The 18,719-nt window shown below is 44.4% G+C and overlaps 1 protein-coding gene across 1 annotated transcript; it reads left to right on the top strand.

Moving 5' to 3' along the window:
• The first annotated feature begins 333 nt into the window (after positions 1-333).
• Positions 334-17,612, top strand: STOML2 (stomatin like 2). The gene is made up of 10 exons (XM_073553152.1): positions 334-488; positions 964-1,116; positions 2,006-2,105; positions 3,621-3,679; positions 5,442-5,543; positions 6,112-6,246; positions 8,197-8,341; positions 10,719-10,798; positions 17,076-17,204; positions 17,369-17,612. The coding sequence occupies exons 1-10, from the start codon at positions 447-449 to the stop codon at positions 17,480-17,482; spliced, it is 1,059 nt and encodes a 352-aa protein (XP_073409253.1). The 5' UTR covers positions 334-446; the 3' UTR covers positions 17,483-17,612.
• The last annotated feature ends 1,107 nt before the right edge of the window (positions 17,613-18,719 follow it).

An 18,719-nucleotide genomic window follows, 5' to 3' on the forward strand; every position in this document is an offset into this window, starting at 1 on the left:
TACCCCAGAGCTGCACTCACTATTCTGCTGGTGCAGTCGCTGTGTACATACATTACTGATCCTGAGTTACATCCTGACTGTTCTGATGAGAATGAAATAAGTATGGGGACAGTTTATGGACACGTTATCAATGGTGATTTCTGAATTGTATGTAGACAAGTATCATGAGGTTGCCCTCACATTTTAATAAGTTAATTTTCTTAGACGAAAATCCTGAACCTTGAACGAGAGTCTACGTTTGCCACTCCCAAGATGGCGGCACAATAATTCTTTCCGTGAGTTTGACCTTATCAGCATGGCGCCGGCTTCACCTCCATGTCGTCATCACCGTGCGTCTCATCCTTCTGCATTTGAGTCCTCGTCTGACAGTGACGTCACTTTCCGGCGCCGCTGGAGAGGTTGCACGCAGGTTGCAGTAGAAGAAAGTGCGGGATCGAAGCGGGGACATGCTGCGGGCAGTGAGCCGGGCCGGGGGCGCCCTGTTGATGGTGAGGACGGACGCTGGGGCCTAGAATGGCAAACGTTAACCCTGTGATTGTCCTTCTGTATCTGCTGATCTGTGACCCTGCCCTCTAAGCATTGCTATGTACAGGGGATGTATAGTGCGGGGTGACTGTGCGCATGGACAGGTATGGAGACTGGGCTCAGATGACAGTTCTGATAGATGAGATTTTGTGTGGCCAGATCGGGTTTCACATGCCCCTTTTCCTCCATGCTTTACACTGCAGCACTGATTTTTTTTTTTCTTGTGTGTGTGTGTGTGTAAGCTCAGCAGGAAAATAGTGAGTGCTTGACAGCAGAAGTAGAGCACAGGCGAGTCGTTTAGTTCTGCCAGGTGCTTGTACACTTTATATTACAGGCACTGTTGCTTTTGATGAGGTCCCCAGCACTTTCCAGTATCTCTACGGTTCGGATTTATTTATTTTTTTGCTGTGATCTCCTGTCATTTCTTATTCTCCGCAGGGCTCCCAAGTCAGTGGTCCAAGAGCATGGAACGTTGAGGTGCAGCGTTACGCGTCCTCTGGACTTCCAATGAATACGGTGGTCCTGTTTGTCCCCCAGCAGGAGGCCTGGGTGGTGGAGCGCATGGGCAGATTTCACCGCATTTTGGAGCCGGTGGGTGCTGGATTTACTTCTAGATTATCTGTATACAGAAAGGAAGTTGCGATGTGATTAAGGGATTGTTCCCATCACGTCTGACGTGTAAATTAAGAGAATCTCCCAGCGGAGAAGCCTGATGTATCTACAGAGGTCTAATCCCACCAAGGACAACATCTGCAAGGAGTTTGTATGTTCTCCCCGTGTTTGCGTGGGTTTCCTCCGGGCACTCCGGTTTCCTCCCACACTCCAAAGACATACTGATAGGGAATTTAGATTGTGAGCCCCATCGGGGACAGTGATGAAATGTGTGCAAACTGTAAAGCGCTGCAGAATATGTTAGCGCTATATAAAAATAAAGATTATTATTATTATTAATCACCCAGCTAAGGTCAAAAGGGTGACCTCTGTACCTTGGTCACCATATAATCGCCAACGTCTCGTCCTTTGTGAGGGGTCTATGTGGTTACCCTCCCAAAATATCCCTTATATAGGCTGTAAACCGAATATGAACACATCCGAATAGTCTGAATCCTTGTGGATTACTGTATAGACCTGTAAGTGGGCACATTAGCCATACACCAATGAATTAATTTTATGGGTTATTTTGGGCTTGTTCCCTGTTTTATGTCATCACCATCTTACCCCCCACTCCCACCATTGTACTATGCACCACTAGACTTGTGCACTAATGTGTCTGAGGCCGGAGTCACACTTGCGAGAAACTTGCACGAGTCTCGCGTCTCAATACCTGGCACTGCAGCTGAGCGCTCCGGTTCTGAGTGCCGGTGGCAGTACCGAGTATTGAAACGCGAGACTCGTGCGAGTTTTTCGCAAGTCTGACCCCGGCTTTATACAGAATGTCACTGGTATTACCCGTGTTACAGTTTTTCTTTTGTCTTTTCAGGGTCTGAACCTCCTCATTCCATTTCTAGATCGTATCCGATATGTACAGAGCCTGAAGGAGATCGTGATCAACGTTCCTGAGCAGTCCGCCGTCAGCCTGGGTGAGTCTCTCCTGATACCTTCAGATCTTTTCATTTTATTCTATGTGACAGAAACCATTGAGATTGTCCTGTGGTGTGACGCCGGGCGTGATGATGGACTGGTCAATATTGGATTTATGTTTTTTAATTCCATACACTAATGGAGTCATAATCCTCTAAAGTTTTCATCCCCTGCCTTAACCGTATATTTACGTCATATGCTGTGTCCTTGACTTTGATATGGGCTCTGACGCTGAGCCCGTGTTTTTTCCCCCACACAACAACGGATTTAATCATGATGTGCTTTTAACAGCCACAGGTGGATTGGTGTTCCCCTTCCACCTTTGTCTGTTAATCAATTCCACTGTTAATCGCTGAACCCGGCATTTAACACTCATTGGCTGGAAGCATGTCATAAATCCTGCCCACTGGGCGTCCCCGTCATGTGATCGAGGTGCGCAGATAGGTTTTCATGAAAGCCGGGGGTCTGCTGATGATCCCTGTACCTGTCTTTACGATCCTCCTTTTAATGTCGGCTCATGACCAACGTTCATAGCAGATCGTGATTTCTGCTACACGTAGCAGCGCTGAAGCCCCGCTGGGTATAGCGAAAGCTATCGGACGATTACAGCTCTAAGTCTCCTAAGGGAACTATTAAATAATGTAAAAAGTGGGGAAAAAAAAAAAAGTTATTAAAATTTTTTAAAAAATAGCACAAATTCAAATCACCCCCTTTTTTGCTGCATTGAAAAAAAAACAAAAAACAAACGCATATTTGGTATCGCTGCCTTCAGAAACACCCGAGCTATCAAAATATATAAAATAATCGGATCTGTAAATGGCGCAAGAAAAAATAATCGGAACTCCAGAATTACATTTCTTTGACCGTCGCAACATTGCAATAAGAGGCGATCAAAACATCGTATCTACCCCAAAATGCTATCAGTAAAAACTTCAGCTCAGGGCGCATTAAAAGCCATCACCTAGACCCCGATCCCGAAAAATGAAATCATTACTGGGCTCAGAAAATGTCTACAAAAATGAAAAAAAAAATGTTCGTACTCATTTCGGATGTTTTTCCTGTTTCCCAGTAAACTATAAGTTAAAATCAATGGTGCCATTCAAAAGTGCAACTTGTCCCTCAAAAAAACAAACCCTTATATGGCTATGGGGACAGAAAAATAAAAAAGTTATGGCTCTTGGAAGAAGGGGAAGAAAAGGATAAAATAATATGCTCAGTACAATGAAGTTAAAGGGAACCTGTCGCCAGAAAAAAATGCTGTTACCCTGCAGATATAGGGAGAAAATGAAGTTTATTCCGCCAGCAGTGTTCCAGTGCCGGCGCAGATATAGTCACCGTAATGAGAGCAGCGGCTGTAACCGCTCTTCTGCTCTGTATATTGGGTTAACATAACTAAGAAGCTGCTGAATAGATCATTAAGTCATGAGTGAGGAGCAGGACCCCGATGTTGCTGCGGTGAGACCCTCAGTGCTGGTTACTAATGATGACGAATGATGTCCTTTCTCTCTCTACAGACAATGTGACCTTACAGATAGATGGAGTCCTTTACCTACGTGTCATGGACCCTTATAAGGTGAGCCTCCCTCCTCCTTCTCTGCACACTTGTCTTTCTGTGATATCGGGGGATACAGCAACTGCAACACTGAACATATAGAGACACGGTGCGTCATCACACTGCGACTAATGAATACATGATCTCCAATATTGCTGCAAACATTAAAAATGTAAGGTACCTAGCGTTTGGCGCAAAACCCTCCAACCACGTCATGGTGTAGCTAAATATGGATGGTTCCTAAACACTAATGACCCACCTCCCTTCTACACCCATTTTCCCCACACAAGGCTTTAATTGCAAGCTATGTCTCTTTTCCTTTTCACTCCCCATTCAGATGAAGCTGGTTTGGCACATGTAGAGGTAGGACATTTAGTGGTTAGGGACCATCCGTATTAAAAGGTCACCTTGATGTGGTTGGAGGCTTTTGCACTTTTTGATCAAAGAATGCAGTCTAGCGGCTGTAGAGCTGAATAAAATGTAGTTTTTATTTTTTTAATTTCTCTTCTCCTTTGCAGAAATATTTATAGTTTATAAGTCAAAGGGGACGTTACCAGAGATTCTTCTCTGGGGGTGTTTACTTTGTCCCCTGCTTGAAGTCTCCTGCTAACGATTGGTCAGTGTCATGCAGGGGAAAAAGAACCCTCCTCCAGACAGTCAGAACAGGTGTTCTCCTGAAAGACAACTCTACTCCCAACCCTGATCTCTGCAGCAATTGTGTAGTATTGATCAAAGCCCAGTGTGATTACAAACACTTCCAGATCTTTGTGTGTGTGTGTGTGTGTGTGTGTGTGTGTGTGTATAGAGAGGTATGGGGGTGGTGGACTCAGCATTGCTGAGTGTGATAATACAAGCCTCCAGATCTCCTGTCAAGGCTGTGTAAGTGTGGAGGGAGTACAGCATAGCTGAGTGTGATCGCACACACTTCTATACCTCCTTTCACAGCAGTCACTGTAGAAGGGATATAGGAGAGCTGAGTACAATTACAAACGCTTCCCAATCTCCACTCTGGACAGTGTGGGGGAGTTGTGGATCTGTGAGCGGAACCTGTGTTTGTAATGGCAATTGGTTATACACTTAGCTATGTATTCTCCTCCTCCCAACACTGACTGCTGCGAGAGAAGATCTGGAGGAATTTGTAATGACACTCTGCCATACACTCAGCTACATAGTTTCCTTCCCCTATATCGACAACTGTAATGACACTCGGCCAGATATCCTCTCCTTGCAGTCAGTATGAGGAGAGTGTATACTCAGCTATGTATTCTTCTCTCCTCATACTGACTGCAAGGAGGGATATCTGGAAATGTTTGTAATGAAATTTGGTTATACTGTCAGTTATGTATTCTCCTCCCCTTCCCCTACACTGACTGCAATTAGAGGAGATCTGGAAGTGTTTGTAATGATGCTCAGCTGTACACTCAGGTATGTATTCTCCTCCACAGTGACTGCCATGACATGAGATCTGGAAGTGTTTGTAATCGCACTCAGCTCTGCTCTATACCAATAAAAACTATGTATTACTCAGCTCTGCAGCCACTCTTCCACATTATGACCAGTTTAACTCGCTTTAACTAGTGAAAGGTCCTCTTTAAACCCACATGGGATTTTCGATACTGATACATTGCATAAAATCCACAGATGTGAGAGCAGATCTAGATCGGGATGTGTTTTTAGCTTCATACTTTCCATTATCAATGATAAATCATTTTTTTCTACACTAGACATTTAATATATAGCATCTGTAGCTTCAGCCATTCTATGTCTTGTCGCTTGTGTTCAGGCCAGTTACGGTGTGGAAGATCCAGAATACGCTGTCACTCAGCTGGCACAGACCACCATGCGATCTGAGCTTGGAAAACTGACATTAGACAAGGTTTTCCGGGTAAGTTTATCTTTTGTCACTAGTTTCTCTTCCTTGTAATGCAGGACTGTGGTTTACTCGCCCTCCCTGGGTCCAGCTGAGTCTATGCCGCCGCTCACAGTGTCTGGTATTGTCTGCAGCGCTGACGCCACATCGATAGTACTGCTGCCAGTCGGTGAGCTCTTCCCCAGTTGGTGGAATGAGATGCTGAGCTCACTGATTGGCTGCAGCAGTGTCAACATGATGTCAGCACTGCAAACAATAATTGGCACCGAGCATAGCAGCGGAGACTCGGCGTTGGACCTGGGGAGGGTGAGTAAAGTACAGTTTTACTTTTTTAAACCAGATGGTGGTATTTACGAAACCGGAAAACTCTTTGAAATAGATGTAACATAAATAATATTTATGGGATGTCCATGGGATGGTTTATATTGTGGATTTGCTGGTTTTCCGGCTGCTTAGACCCCCAACCTTCCTAAGAGTTCAAAGTTGGGAAATGGACAGCGAAACAATTCTTAATGAATTTCTATAATGTCCCATTTTTGTTTTCTAATCCATTTGTTTCTTTTCATGTTTCTGAATGAATCAGGAGAGGGAATCACTCAACTCCCATATTGTGGACGCCATTAACCAGGCTTCTGATTATTGGGGCATCAAGTGTCTGCGATATGAAATTAAGGACATCCACGTGCCACCAAAAGTGAGGGAGGCCATGCAGATGCAGGTAGGTCCTCCTGTGCCCCCCGGCAGACAACTGCTACACGAAGCTTAATCGTAAAGCTAAAGAGGGCTTTCTGTTTTAAAGGGAACCTGTAAGAGATCCTAAACTACGGCATTGTGAATCGGACATGGTCTGTGCTATTGCCGCCTTGTATGTGTTACTATGATGTTTTCGTTGCCTTTCGGATGCAACATGCTTTGATGCCAAGCACTATGCAACTAGGGCAAGTAGTCCAAGAGGCAGATCCCCGGCTGCTCCTCGCTGTCCCTCTACCCTAGACTGACACTTCTCCTCCCCCTGTTCCCCTAATTAGAGAAGTTTTGGACTTGTTGTCTTGGTCGCCTTGTCCTCGGCACCAAAGTATGTTTTCTGTTCACTGCTGCAGCATTTCACAGTAATATACACGGCTGCAGTAACGCGCCCGGGGTCTGATTCTTGCTGCCGGGTTCCCTTTAAGAGGTATTACAATCTCATTACGATCTCTTGATATGTAACTAGGACATGCTACCGATGTATGATTGGTCAGAGTACGAATTGTAGGACTCCTGCCTATCCTAAAATGAAGAGGTTTCTTCACAGTATTTCCCTGCACAGTGCTGGTCCTGCCACCATGCTTTACACTGCGGCTGAGCTGCTTTGTACCTCTTATAGATATGAATGAGTTATGGGGCACAAGCAGCCGCTGATTGACACCCAGATGCTTCTCTACAAGTGACTCTCCTAGCTATACTCTAGAACATATGATGCCCATCGGTTATAAGTGCCCAGGTGCATAACTTTCCATTTTTTCAATCTTATGTCCAAACTCACTCTGCACCACCTGATTGTGTGTAACCTGGGTCCTGTTAACCCCAGAGCGTCAGATAAAATAGTACAAAGAGTTATCACCCAGTAATGGAGATGTTACAGGATCCGCCTATAGAAGCAGAACCACAGAAGGCACCTATTGGAGCGGAGACACCATGGAGAGTCTTACAGGAGCTGAGGTGCCACAGGAGACTCCTGTAGGCACGGAAATACCGTAGGAGTGGCCTATAGGAGCGGAGACTCCTATAGGAGCTGAGATACCACAGGAGACTTGTGTAGGCAGCACAGAGGATGCCTATAGGAGCTGAGACGCCACAGGACCCGCCTATAGAAGCAGAGCCCTAGAAGCTGCCTATAAAAGCAGAGATGACGTAGGAGCCGCCTGAAGGAGAGGAGATGCCACAGGAGCCGCCACCTGTAGGACAGGAGCCGCTGCAGGAGAAGGGCTGCCACAGGAGCCGCCTGTAGGACTGGAGCTGCTGCAGGAGCCGTCTGTAGGAACAGAGCCGCCGCAGGAGAAGGGCCTCCTGTAGGAGAAGAGCTGCCACATGAGCCACCTGTAGGAATGGGAGCCGCCGCAGGAGAAGGGCCGCCTGTAGGAGAGGAGCTGCCACAGGAGCCGCCTGTAGGAGAGGAGCTGCCGCAGGAGACACCTGTAGGAGAGGAGCTGCCACAGGAGCCGCCTGTAGGAACGGAGCCGCCGCAGGAGAAGGGCCGCCTGTAGGAGAGGAGCTGCCGCAGGAACCAAATTCAGTTCCGTCTTTGGAGGCTTTATTTTACTGCATACAGTAAAACACAACTTTACCAAATACACAATCGTTAGTGCAGACTCCACAACATCCAGGATCCTTCCTCCTCATCACACTTCCAATATCAATGTTTTTATCCAATGATGGTTCTATCAGTCTTCCTGAGACCAGTAGTTGCACCAGCGATCACCCCCAAGACTTGACATAGAGCAGATGAGTTTTATTATTTTACCCCCAAGTATAAATATGTTAACACATAAAAATGTAAAACACGCGGAACGCCAACTTCTACTTGACCCTGGGTTTCGCCTGTTGGCTTCTTCCTGGGGCAGTTTGTTCTTCTGTGTAACGTCATCGAATTGTCGAACATGAGATACAATTATTAATGTCTCCTCAGGTTGAAGCCGAGCGTCGGAAGAGGGCGATGGTGTTAGAATCTGAAGGAACCAGAGAATCTGCCATCAATGTGGCCGAGGGGCATAAGCAGGCCCAGATCTTGGCCTCAGAGGCAGAGCGAGCAGAGCAGATTAACAGAGCTGCAGGTAAGTGTCTGAGCGGAATTAGTCGCCCACCATGGCTCATTGGTCACCCCAGACTTCGGAGGAGAACCACCAGCACTTGAGGAGAGTCTGGACTCGCATTCATCTTCATATGCTGAGATTGACTTATAACCCCACTAGGTCTGCACTACGGCACGTCCCCAGTATCCCCTTCTGACCTCTATCATTGGCTTGTCAGATGTAATATATGACTACAACTTCATTTGGCAACTGTCTGTTTATTCTTTTCTCTCAATCAATCAATCAATCAATAGTACACATGGAAATAACAACTTTGTAATATGTCCGATCAAAGAAATCATCTGCTTCATTCACATTTTCATGGGTAAATCTGTATTCAGTGAAGACAATTTTCCACATTACCAAGATACAAGATTACAGTTGGTGCTTTTAAAATTCCATGGAGGGGGAGGAGCTAGAGGCCGACATAGACATTCTGCGGCCAGTTCTCCTGACAGTTATAGAACTTTGATCACCAACTGTCATCTCGTTTCTCAGTAAAGTGAAAATCTCTCTTCACTGAATATCACTTTTAACCCTGAATTGAGAGTGAAACCAGCAGATTTCTCTGATAAGATATATTACAAAGTTGCTTATTTTCATGTGCACTATTAATTTATGAAATGAAGATTAAAACGATTGTTACTCTTTCACCCCTTTCTGACATTGAGAGTAATAGTACGCCCACGTGAGACTCCCTCCCTTTGTCGACTCCGGCGCTGAGCCCACATCTTTCCCTGCACATGTCAGCTGTTTTGAACAGCTGACATGTGCCTCTAACAGCCGCGGGTGGAATCGGGATTCATAAGGCGGCTGTTAATCTGCTAAATGCCGCTGTTATTTTCTGACAGCAGCATTTAAGGCCTGTTTCACAGTTCAGTTGTTTGACGTCAGTTGAAATCTGCCAAAGTGTGAAAAAACTGATCCATTTCTGCAATGTAAAGTCTATTTCACAGTTCAGTTGTTTGACATCAGTCAAAATCCACCATTTTTATAAAAAAGCGGATCCGCCATTTTCTTGGCGGATCCGTTTTTTTACCCCATAGACTTGCATTAGCGGCGGATTATGACTGATAGTCGTCCGTTGCATCTGTTTTCTGACGGATCCGTTTGGAATTTTAGCATCCACCGTCTTGAGTAGACGGAAAAGGAACATTTTTTTTCCAGCGGCAGACCGCTATTTTAAACTGCGCATGCCCGCAAGATCTTTCCTTTAATGCATTTTAACCCGTAACGGCGTTCTGGAAGCGGCGAAAAAATTTGCGCTCTCTCTCTCGCTCTGAGAGAGAGCGAGCGCGAGAGAGCGCTCTCTGTCTCTCTATATATCTCTCTCTCTATATGTGTGTGTATATATATATATATATATATATATATATATATATATATATATATATATATATATATAGCTCTCTCTCTAGCTCTCTCTAGCTCTCTCTCTCTCCATCTCTCTCGTGCGCGCTATCTATCTATATATCTTATCTCCTTTTTTCCAGACTTCTGTTCCTTTAAATTTCATATACTGGCGGACCTGTCCACAAAACGGAGAATCCGTTTCTCGCGCTTTAAAATACCGAAAATACCGCCCATTGATGACCTTTTCTCGTGATTGCGGGTTACCGATGGGTTGGCATGACAACCAGAGGTTTGCAGCAAAACTCTGGTTGTCATAGCCGGATTGCTATGAGCGCTGCTCGGTGGTCGACACTCGTAGCAAGTGAGCATTTCTGCTATATAGAGGCAATCTGATCATCACCTGTATGTGGCAGAGGCGATCAAAGTACGGAAGCTTCTAGTCTCCCTTGGAGACTATTGAAGCATGCAAAAAGTAAAATGTAAAAGTTCACGTCGCCCCATTCAAAATAAAATAGAAAAAAAATCACGCATACACATATTCAGTATCGACGCGTTCAGAATCGCCCGATCTATCAATGAAAAAAGGATTAACCCGATCGCTAAACGGCGCAGCGAGAAAGTAATTCTGGCGGTTTTAATTTTTTTTTTTTTGGTCGCCGCGACATTGCAATAAAATGCAATAATGAGCGATCAAAACATCTTATCTGCACCAAAGTGGTATCATTAAAAACCTCAGCCCAGCATGCAAAAAACAAGCCCTCACACGGCCATATTGACGAAAAATAAAAAAGTTATGGCTCTGGGAAAGAAGGGGAGCGAAAAATGAAACCGCAAAAGCAAAAATACCTCAGGTCGGTAACGGGTTAAGTGTTGATTTGCTCTGTGCATTTGACCCAAGGAAAATGTCTTCCCGCTTTGCCCTCAATTTTACATATGGTAGATCTGTAGACTGTAAAGTTTATGGACACTTAAGTTTTTTTTTAATTCACTTTTTTTTTTCTATCAGGTGAAGCAAATGCAATCCTAGCCAAGGCTAAGGCTCGGGGCGAGGCAATACGTGTGGTGGCCGATTCCCTCACTCAGCAGGTAACGTCTCCGGAGCCCTCCCTGACATTACATATTCCCGTGCTTTCAGTGCTATAGGATCTATCTGTCCAGCTTCATACTTATGTGATGGAGATATTTTCTTGAAGGGGTGTGAATACAATGAAGGCTACACCGGATGGACCGCTCTTTTCAGATATCGCTCTCCGGTTTGGTCAATGGACGTGTGACACAATATTAGCCATGTAGGCCCAGCCTTAAGGGGGTCAACCTGTAATAAATGGGTTTTATGCAAAGAAAGCTTAAAGGGTCTCTCCTTTTCAAATACCCAGCACCACCTCTTAAAAATATGAATACAATAATCATAATATGCCTATGATGGCTCAGTGGTTAGCACAATGGCTCAGTGGGTTAGCACTGTTGGGTCCTAGCAAATCCCACCAAGGACAACATAGAATCGTAGAGTTGGAAGGAACCTCCTGGGCCATCTTGTCCAACCCCCTGCTCGAAGCAGGATTTGCTAAATCATCCCAGTCAGATGTCTGTCCAGCCTCTGTTTGAAGACTTCCATTGAAGGAGAACTCACCACTTCTCGTGACAGCCTGTTCCACTCATTGATCTCTCTAACTGTCAAAAAGTTTTTTCTAATATCTAATCTGTGTCTCCTCCCATTCAGTTTCATCCCATTGCTTCTAGTCTTTCCTTGTGCAAATGAGAATAAAGATGATACTTCTACAATGTGACAGCCCTTGAGATATTTGTAGACAGCTACTAAATCTCCTCTCAGTCTTCTCTTCTGCAAGCTAAACATTCCCAAATCCTGCAACCTTTCCTCATAAGGCCTCTTTCACACTTCAGTTTTTTACAATCAGTCACAATCCGCCAGGTTTTGAAAAAAACGGATCCTCAATTTTCTTTTGAGGATCCGTTTTTTTTTTCCCCATTGACTTTCATTAATGGCGGATTGTGACGGATTGCTGTCTGTTGCATCCGTTTTTTTTGAGGATCCGCCAAAAGTTGCTGTCCGTCACCATCCTCAAAGATTTCAAAACGGAGCTTGCAACGTTTTTTTTTTCTGGCGGATCCTCCAGACACACATTTAACCCGAAATTCTTTCTGGGTGCCGGACAAAAAAAAAAAAAATTCTCTCCCTCTCCCTCTCCCTCTCCCCCTCTCCTTCTCTCCTTCTCTCCTTCCCGGCCAGCAGTTCCTTTATTTCCTCATTTTCAGGATCCATCTGAAAACGGATCCTGTGCCATCCGTTCACATCAGTTGAGAACGGATCCGCTTCTCTGACTTTTTGGCGGATTTGAACTGATGCAAAAAACTGAAGTGTGAAAGAGGCCTAAGACAGGGTTTGCAGACGGGTCACCATTCTGGTTTCTCTTTTCTGAACTTGCTTCAGTTTGTTTATGTCTTGGCGCCCAAAACTGGACACAGTATTCCAGATGAGGTCTGACCAAAGAGGAGTAGAGGGAAATAATGACTTCACGTGATCTAGACTGTATGCTTCTGTTAATACATCCTAGAATTGCATTTCCCTTTTTTGCTGCTGCATCACACTGTTGACTCATATTCAGTCTGTGATCTATTAGTATACCCAAGTCTTTTTCACATGTGTTGTTGCTTAGCCCTATTCCTCCCATTCTGTATATGCTTCTTTCATTTTTATTGCCCAGATGTAGTACTTTGGTTTTTAACAGGGAAAAATGCATTCTGTTAGTTGCTGCCCACTGCTCCAGTTTATTTATATCTTTTTGAATCCTCTCTCTCTCTTCTCTAGTATTAGCTATCCCTCCTAGCTTTGTGTCATCAGCAAATTTAATAGTTTACCCTCAATTCTTTCATCTAAATCGTTGATAAAGATGTTGAACAATACAGGGCCCTGGACAGAGCCCTGTGGTACCCCACTTGAGACATTCTTCCAACTGGATGTGCAGCCATTTACGACCACTCTTTGGGTCCGATCACTAAGCCAGTTATGAATCCACCTAACAGTTGCCTTGTCCATTCCATACTTAGTCATTTTTCAATAAGGATTGTGAGATACTTTGTCAAATGCTTTGCTGAAGTCAATATATTATAATCTTATAATAATCTTTATTTTTATATAGCGCTAACATATTCCACAGCGCTTTACACACATTATCATCACTGTCCCTGATGGGGCTCACAATCTAAATTCCCTATCAGTATGTCTTTGGAATGTGGGAGGAAACCGGAGAACCCGGAGGAAACCCACGCAAACACGGGGAGAACATACAAACTCCTTGCAGATGTTGTCCTTGGTGGGATTTGAACCAAGGACTCCAGTGCTGCAAGACCACCGTGCTGCACAAGATATACTATATCTACAGCATTTCCCTGATCCACCCAATCAGTGATTCTGTCATACAAGGAAATTAAGTTACAATACTTAGGAGATGTTCCAGCAACTTTGACCAAAGGATGGTTAAAATCAAAAGACTTTATTCCAAAAAAATGATTAAAAACAGAATAGATGCATAAAAACATATGGTTCACCAATGTGGCAGACGCTTACGCGTTTCGGACTAGAGGGTCCTTACTCATAGCTTAACATCTTACAAATAAGCATATACCTATATACACTTGCTGGCTGAAGTAAAGCGGGAGGGAAATAAAATGGGTGGAGGTCCACAATAGCAGGAAGGGAGGATTTTCTCCACCATACAAAAAAAAAAAAAAAAAAAGGCATAGTATCTTAACATGGAGGAAATCACCACATCATCTTAATCATATATATATAAAAGATCAGATTTTAAATTCATGCCTGCGGGATATCGTGTTTTTAACTTAAAAATCCACATTGCTTCTTTACGGTGCAATTCCTTTTTCCTATCACCTCCCCTCTTGGGGTTTGGGACAGTTTCTATTATATTAACCCTACAAGTACTGATACTATGCTTTTTTTTTTTTTTTTTTTTGTATGGTGGAGAAAATCCTCCCTTCCTGCTATTGTGGACCGCCAGCAAGTGTATATAGGTATATGCTTATTTGTAAGATGTTAAGCTATGAGTAAGGACCCTCTAGTCCGAAACGCGTAAGCGTCTGCCACATTGGTGAACCATATGTTTTTTATGCATCTATTCTGTTTTTAATCATTTTTTTGGAATTAAGTCTTTTGATTTTAACCATCCTTTGGTCGAAGTTGCTGGAACATCTCCTAAGTATTGTGCCTACAAGATTTTCCGGAATCCAAGTTCCCTGCACCGCCCGGGATTGATTGCATTCCTCCAGACTTCGCATTTGCTACGGTTTGGTGAGCTGACAAAAAATTTTTTTTTTCCTTAAGGAAATTAAGTTAGTCTGACATGACTTATTAGTTACAAACCCATGCTGACTCTGTTTAATCACTTCATTCTTATCCAGGTACTTACATACATGTTGTTTAATAATTTGTTCAACGATCTTTCCTGGTATAGAAGTCACACTCACCGGCCTATAGTTACCTGGGTCCAACTTCTTCCCCTTTTTGAAGATAGGAACAACATTTGCTCTTCTCCAGTCTTCTGGGACTTCTCCTGTTCTCCAAGAATTTTCAAAGATTATGGAGAGGGGTTCAGAAATTTCTTCTGCTATCTCCTTCAGAACTCTGGGGTGTAATTCATCTGGACCTGGAGACTTGAATTCATTTAGGTTAGCTAAGTGTTTCCTCACTATCTTTCTGTTTATAGATATCCTGGATTCTTCTATTCCCTTAATAGGACAGTAAAGAACAGTTGATGTTACATTTCCTTTCTGAGAGAAAACAGATGCAAAATAGGAATTTAAAAGTTCGGCCTTCTCAACATCCTGTCTTACCATTTCATCATTTTCATCCTGTAAAAATCCTATAGCATCTTTGACTTTTCTTTTACTTTTGACATATCCCCAAAATTCTTTATTATTGCTTTTGACGTCTCTTGCAAGCCTCAATTCATTGTCCGCTTTAGCTAATCTGATTTGTGCCCTGCAGGTTCTGCAGACAGCATTATATTCTTCTTTAGATATGCCTCCCTCTTTCCATTTTATAAACATCTCCTTCTTCCTTTTTAGCATGTGCTTAAGTTCTGTGTTCATCCATCCTGGCTTCCTTAAATGCTTCCTATTCTTCCCTCTTTTCGGAATTGTTAACAATTGTGCTTTGAGAATTTCATTTTTCAAGATTTCCCATCCTTCCTGGACATTTTTGTCCTTAAGGATATCCAGCCATTGGATCCCTCCAATTCTCTTTCTGAATCCCTTAAAATCTGCCTTTCTGAAATCTAACCTTGACGTCTGAGTCTTGACAGGTCTTCCTCCTCTAGTTATCCAAAATTCTAAAATAGCATGGTCGCTACCTCCTAGGGTCCCAGCCACTTTTACCTCCTCAACCATTTCCTCCCTGTTTATAAGGATTAGATCCAAGGTAGCAGTTCCCCTTGTTTTCTCCCTTACCTTTTGGAAGATAAAGTTGTCAGCAAGAGAGGATAAGAATTTCCTTGACCTGTTAGTTTTGCCTGAGAGAGATTCCCAACAAATGTCTGGATAGTTGAAATCTCCCATGACAACTATGTCATATTTTTTGGAGAACTTGGCCATTTGATGCATAAAGAGTTCATCCATATCTTCAGCTTGCACAGGCGGCCTGTAGTAAATGCCTACAATGGTGTCCTTTCCATTGTTCTGTCCTTGTAACCTTACCCAAACAGTTTCCACAGAACTCCCAGTCTCTGAAGCTTCAATCTCTGTGCAGATATACGCGTTTCTAACATACAATGCGACACCCCCTCCTCGTTTATCAAGTCTGTTTCTAGCAAATAAGTTGTATCCTTCTATCCTTGTATTCCAATCTTGTGTATCGTCCCACCAAGTTTCAGTGATTCCAATGACATCATATTTCTTTTCCTGTGTTAGTAGTTCCAATTCTCGTTTGTTGCCCATGCTTTGTGCATTAGTATAGAAACATTTTAGTTTGTGATTGGTTTCTCTTTCTCCAATATTTTTAGTAATTAGATTCTTTTGTCTTTGTTCTTCCTTTCCACTTCTAATAGCAGAGTTCTCAATAGCATTTGTCAGGTGTATGGCTTTTTCTGGTCTTTTGCTTCCCTTCCCATGTTGTTCTAGTTTTAAAGCTCTCCTTACAAGTGTAGCAAGGCGACTTCCAAATACATGCTTTCCAGTCTTCGTAAGGTGCACCCCATCTCTAGCAAGTAGTCCATCGTATAAGTAATTCACTCCGTGATCCATAAATCCAAATCTTTGCTGACGGCACCATCGACGTAGCCAGTTGTTCACCTGCAGAATCTTATTCCACCTCCTTGTTCCATGGCCATCCACTGGGAGGATGGAAGAGAAGACCACCTGCGCTCCCAGTTCTTTCACTTTCTTGCCTAAGTCTTCAAAGTCTCTGCAGATGGTTTCCAGGGCGTTTCTTGCGGTGTCATTTGTCCCCACATGTAGTAGCAGGAATGGGTAGTCATCTGTAGGTCTGAAGAGTCCTGATATCCTGTCAGACATCTTTTTTGCACCTGGAAGACAGCACATTTCTCTTGAGGTTATATCCGGTCTGCAGATAGCGGCCTCTGTTCCTCTCAACAGGGAATCCCCCATGACCACCACTCTCCGTTTCTTCTTCACAACATTTTTCTTTCTCCATCCAGGAGGACTCTGAAGGCGTACAAGGTTGCTGTTTGTGGGCAAAGTCTTATCCTGATGTATTTCTTCATCGTTTTCCTGTGTGAGAGCCTCGTACTGGTTCCTGAGCAGTATGGGTGCTGACTGCCTCCTGATCCTCCTGCTTCTCTGGGTCACATGTCTCCATTCCTCTGTTTCTTCAGGTGCACTTCGAATTTCTTCTCTTTTTGTAACATGAAGAGATAATTCTGCTCTGTCTAAGAACTCTTCACCTTCCTTAATGATCTTCAACGTAGCTAACCTCTCTTCGAGATTTTGCAAGGCGTTTGCATGTTCTCTCCGTTTGGGTTTCCTCCAGATTCTCCAGTTTCCTCCCACAGTCCATAGACGTACTGGTAGGGAATCTAGATTGTGAGCCCCAATGGGAACAGTCATGATGTCTGCACAGGCTGATGCAGGCGGAGGTGGCAGAACGGCTGCACAGTGATTCTATGGTGTGTCCCTGTGCCCCATCATTCAGGACCTGATAGCCCGTGAGTCTCAGTAGTCTGGTTCCATATAAAATACAGCTAAATATTGAGTAAAAGGAGACCGTCCAAAGGGTCCTACCCCCTAAATCATGTAACATTGAATCCTCCAATCACAGGTGATGGCTGTGGATGGCGTCCGGTATAATAACCTTACTGGTCTTGTATCTCTCCAGCACGGTAACGATGCGGCATCGCTCTCCATCGCAGAACAGTACGTGACCGCCTTCTCCAAACTGGCGAAAGAATCCAACACGATACTACTGCCATCGAACACCGGAGACATCAGCAGCATGGTGACCCAGGTCTGTGCGCACCTCGCAAGTAGCCTCATGGCAAAACTACAACTCCCACTATGTCCTGAGTAGGCATGCTGGACTTGTAGATTTGGAAAGCTCCGGATCGGACATTGCTGCGGTAAAAGATCTCTGTTCACCTCTGGGTAACGTCTCTCTCCTTTTTCACACAGGCCTTGGGAATATACGGCACACTGACGAAAAACATCCCACAGAGCAGTCCCCTGTTAAAACCAGCGGGAGCCGCCGAATTCCCGGACACAGAGGAGCTAAAGCCGAGGTCCTGATGACCGCTCCTGCCGGGCCACTCGCTGACGACGCTGCTCCTGCCGGGCCGCTCGCTGACGACGCTGCTCAATATTAGGAGATTTTGTACTGTAATTATGATTTGTCACATAATATATGCTTTCGAACTAAGATGGATTCCATTATTTCTTTGTGCCTTGATAGATTGAGGATTGTGACACTCGTACAGACATTCGCTCTCTTAAAGGGGTCCTGTAATCGCTTTTATGCTGTCCAGACCCCAGAGAGAACATAGCATGAAGAACAAACCGCACAGAGGGAGAAGCACCCATTTGGGTTTTTCCCCCCCGTTCATCTTGATTGGCGGGTCTCTCCTTGAGTATGTTGTAGGGAGAGACCCCGCCAGAGTAGAGAAGCCGACAGGACTGATCCAGCAGACTCTTCCCTCTTGTTCCCCGGCTTATTTTTCCAGTTATGTCTCCTCCGATCATTGCGGCATTTCTGACCCCTGGAGTCCATCTGGATGTCTCGTCTTTTATGGATGACCCCATGTCTTATGCTACAGTCAGCGCCAATCTGCCTGGCAGCTGCTTATCCCTCCATAGGATACCCCATACATGTATGATCGAGGCTGCGGATCTCCCATAGAAGTGCATGGGGTGTCCTGCACATGTCAAAGGAGGGGACCGACTATTAAAAGATGAGCAATGGAGCCATAGGAGCACAAGAGCAGGGTAATTTTGTGAGTTTTTTTCTGCAGCGGTAAAATCTACACAATTCAGTGCAGATTTCCCCTGCAAACTCTTGTCAAATTCTGCCACATGCAATTGTGAGAGCAGCAAAACCGCCTTCTCACCATGTGCCAGACTTCTGGTCACGTTCTCTATTTGCAGAGACATGATAGAGGATCGGACGCTCTGTGCGCCCCTTCATACATCATGCGGGTGGGGAGAGATATGTATTTCCCTGAGTGAGAGGAAAGAAAGATGACTGTCACGGGGGGGGGGGGGACAGTGAAGTCACAGGGACCCCAGAACTTAACTCTCTAGCTTCCTGTACAGCTGATAAAACTGGCAACCAGCAGCCACCACTAGGGGGAGCTCAGCATTGGGGACTGTATACAGCGGTCTGAGGACTCATCACAGGCTGTAAACTGCTGAGGGTGAACGTACAGACACACGAGAGTGTCTCCATACACAGCAGTCTCGTGGTTCTGCATCCATACTGAGTTTGACAATTTTGGATGACCCAAAAATGAGCGCGGCCAAAGTTCTGCCC

The sequence above is a fragment of the Dendrobates tinctorius genome, unplaced genomic scaffold (genome assembly GCF_039654945.1).
Source record: "Dendrobates tinctorius isolate UK_male_01 unplaced genomic scaffold, ASM3965494v1 ptg000197l, whole genome shotgun sequence".
In the NCBI taxonomy this organism is placed as follows: domain Eukaryota; kingdom Metazoa; phylum Chordata; class Amphibia; order Anura; family Dendrobatidae; genus Dendrobates; species Dendrobates tinctorius.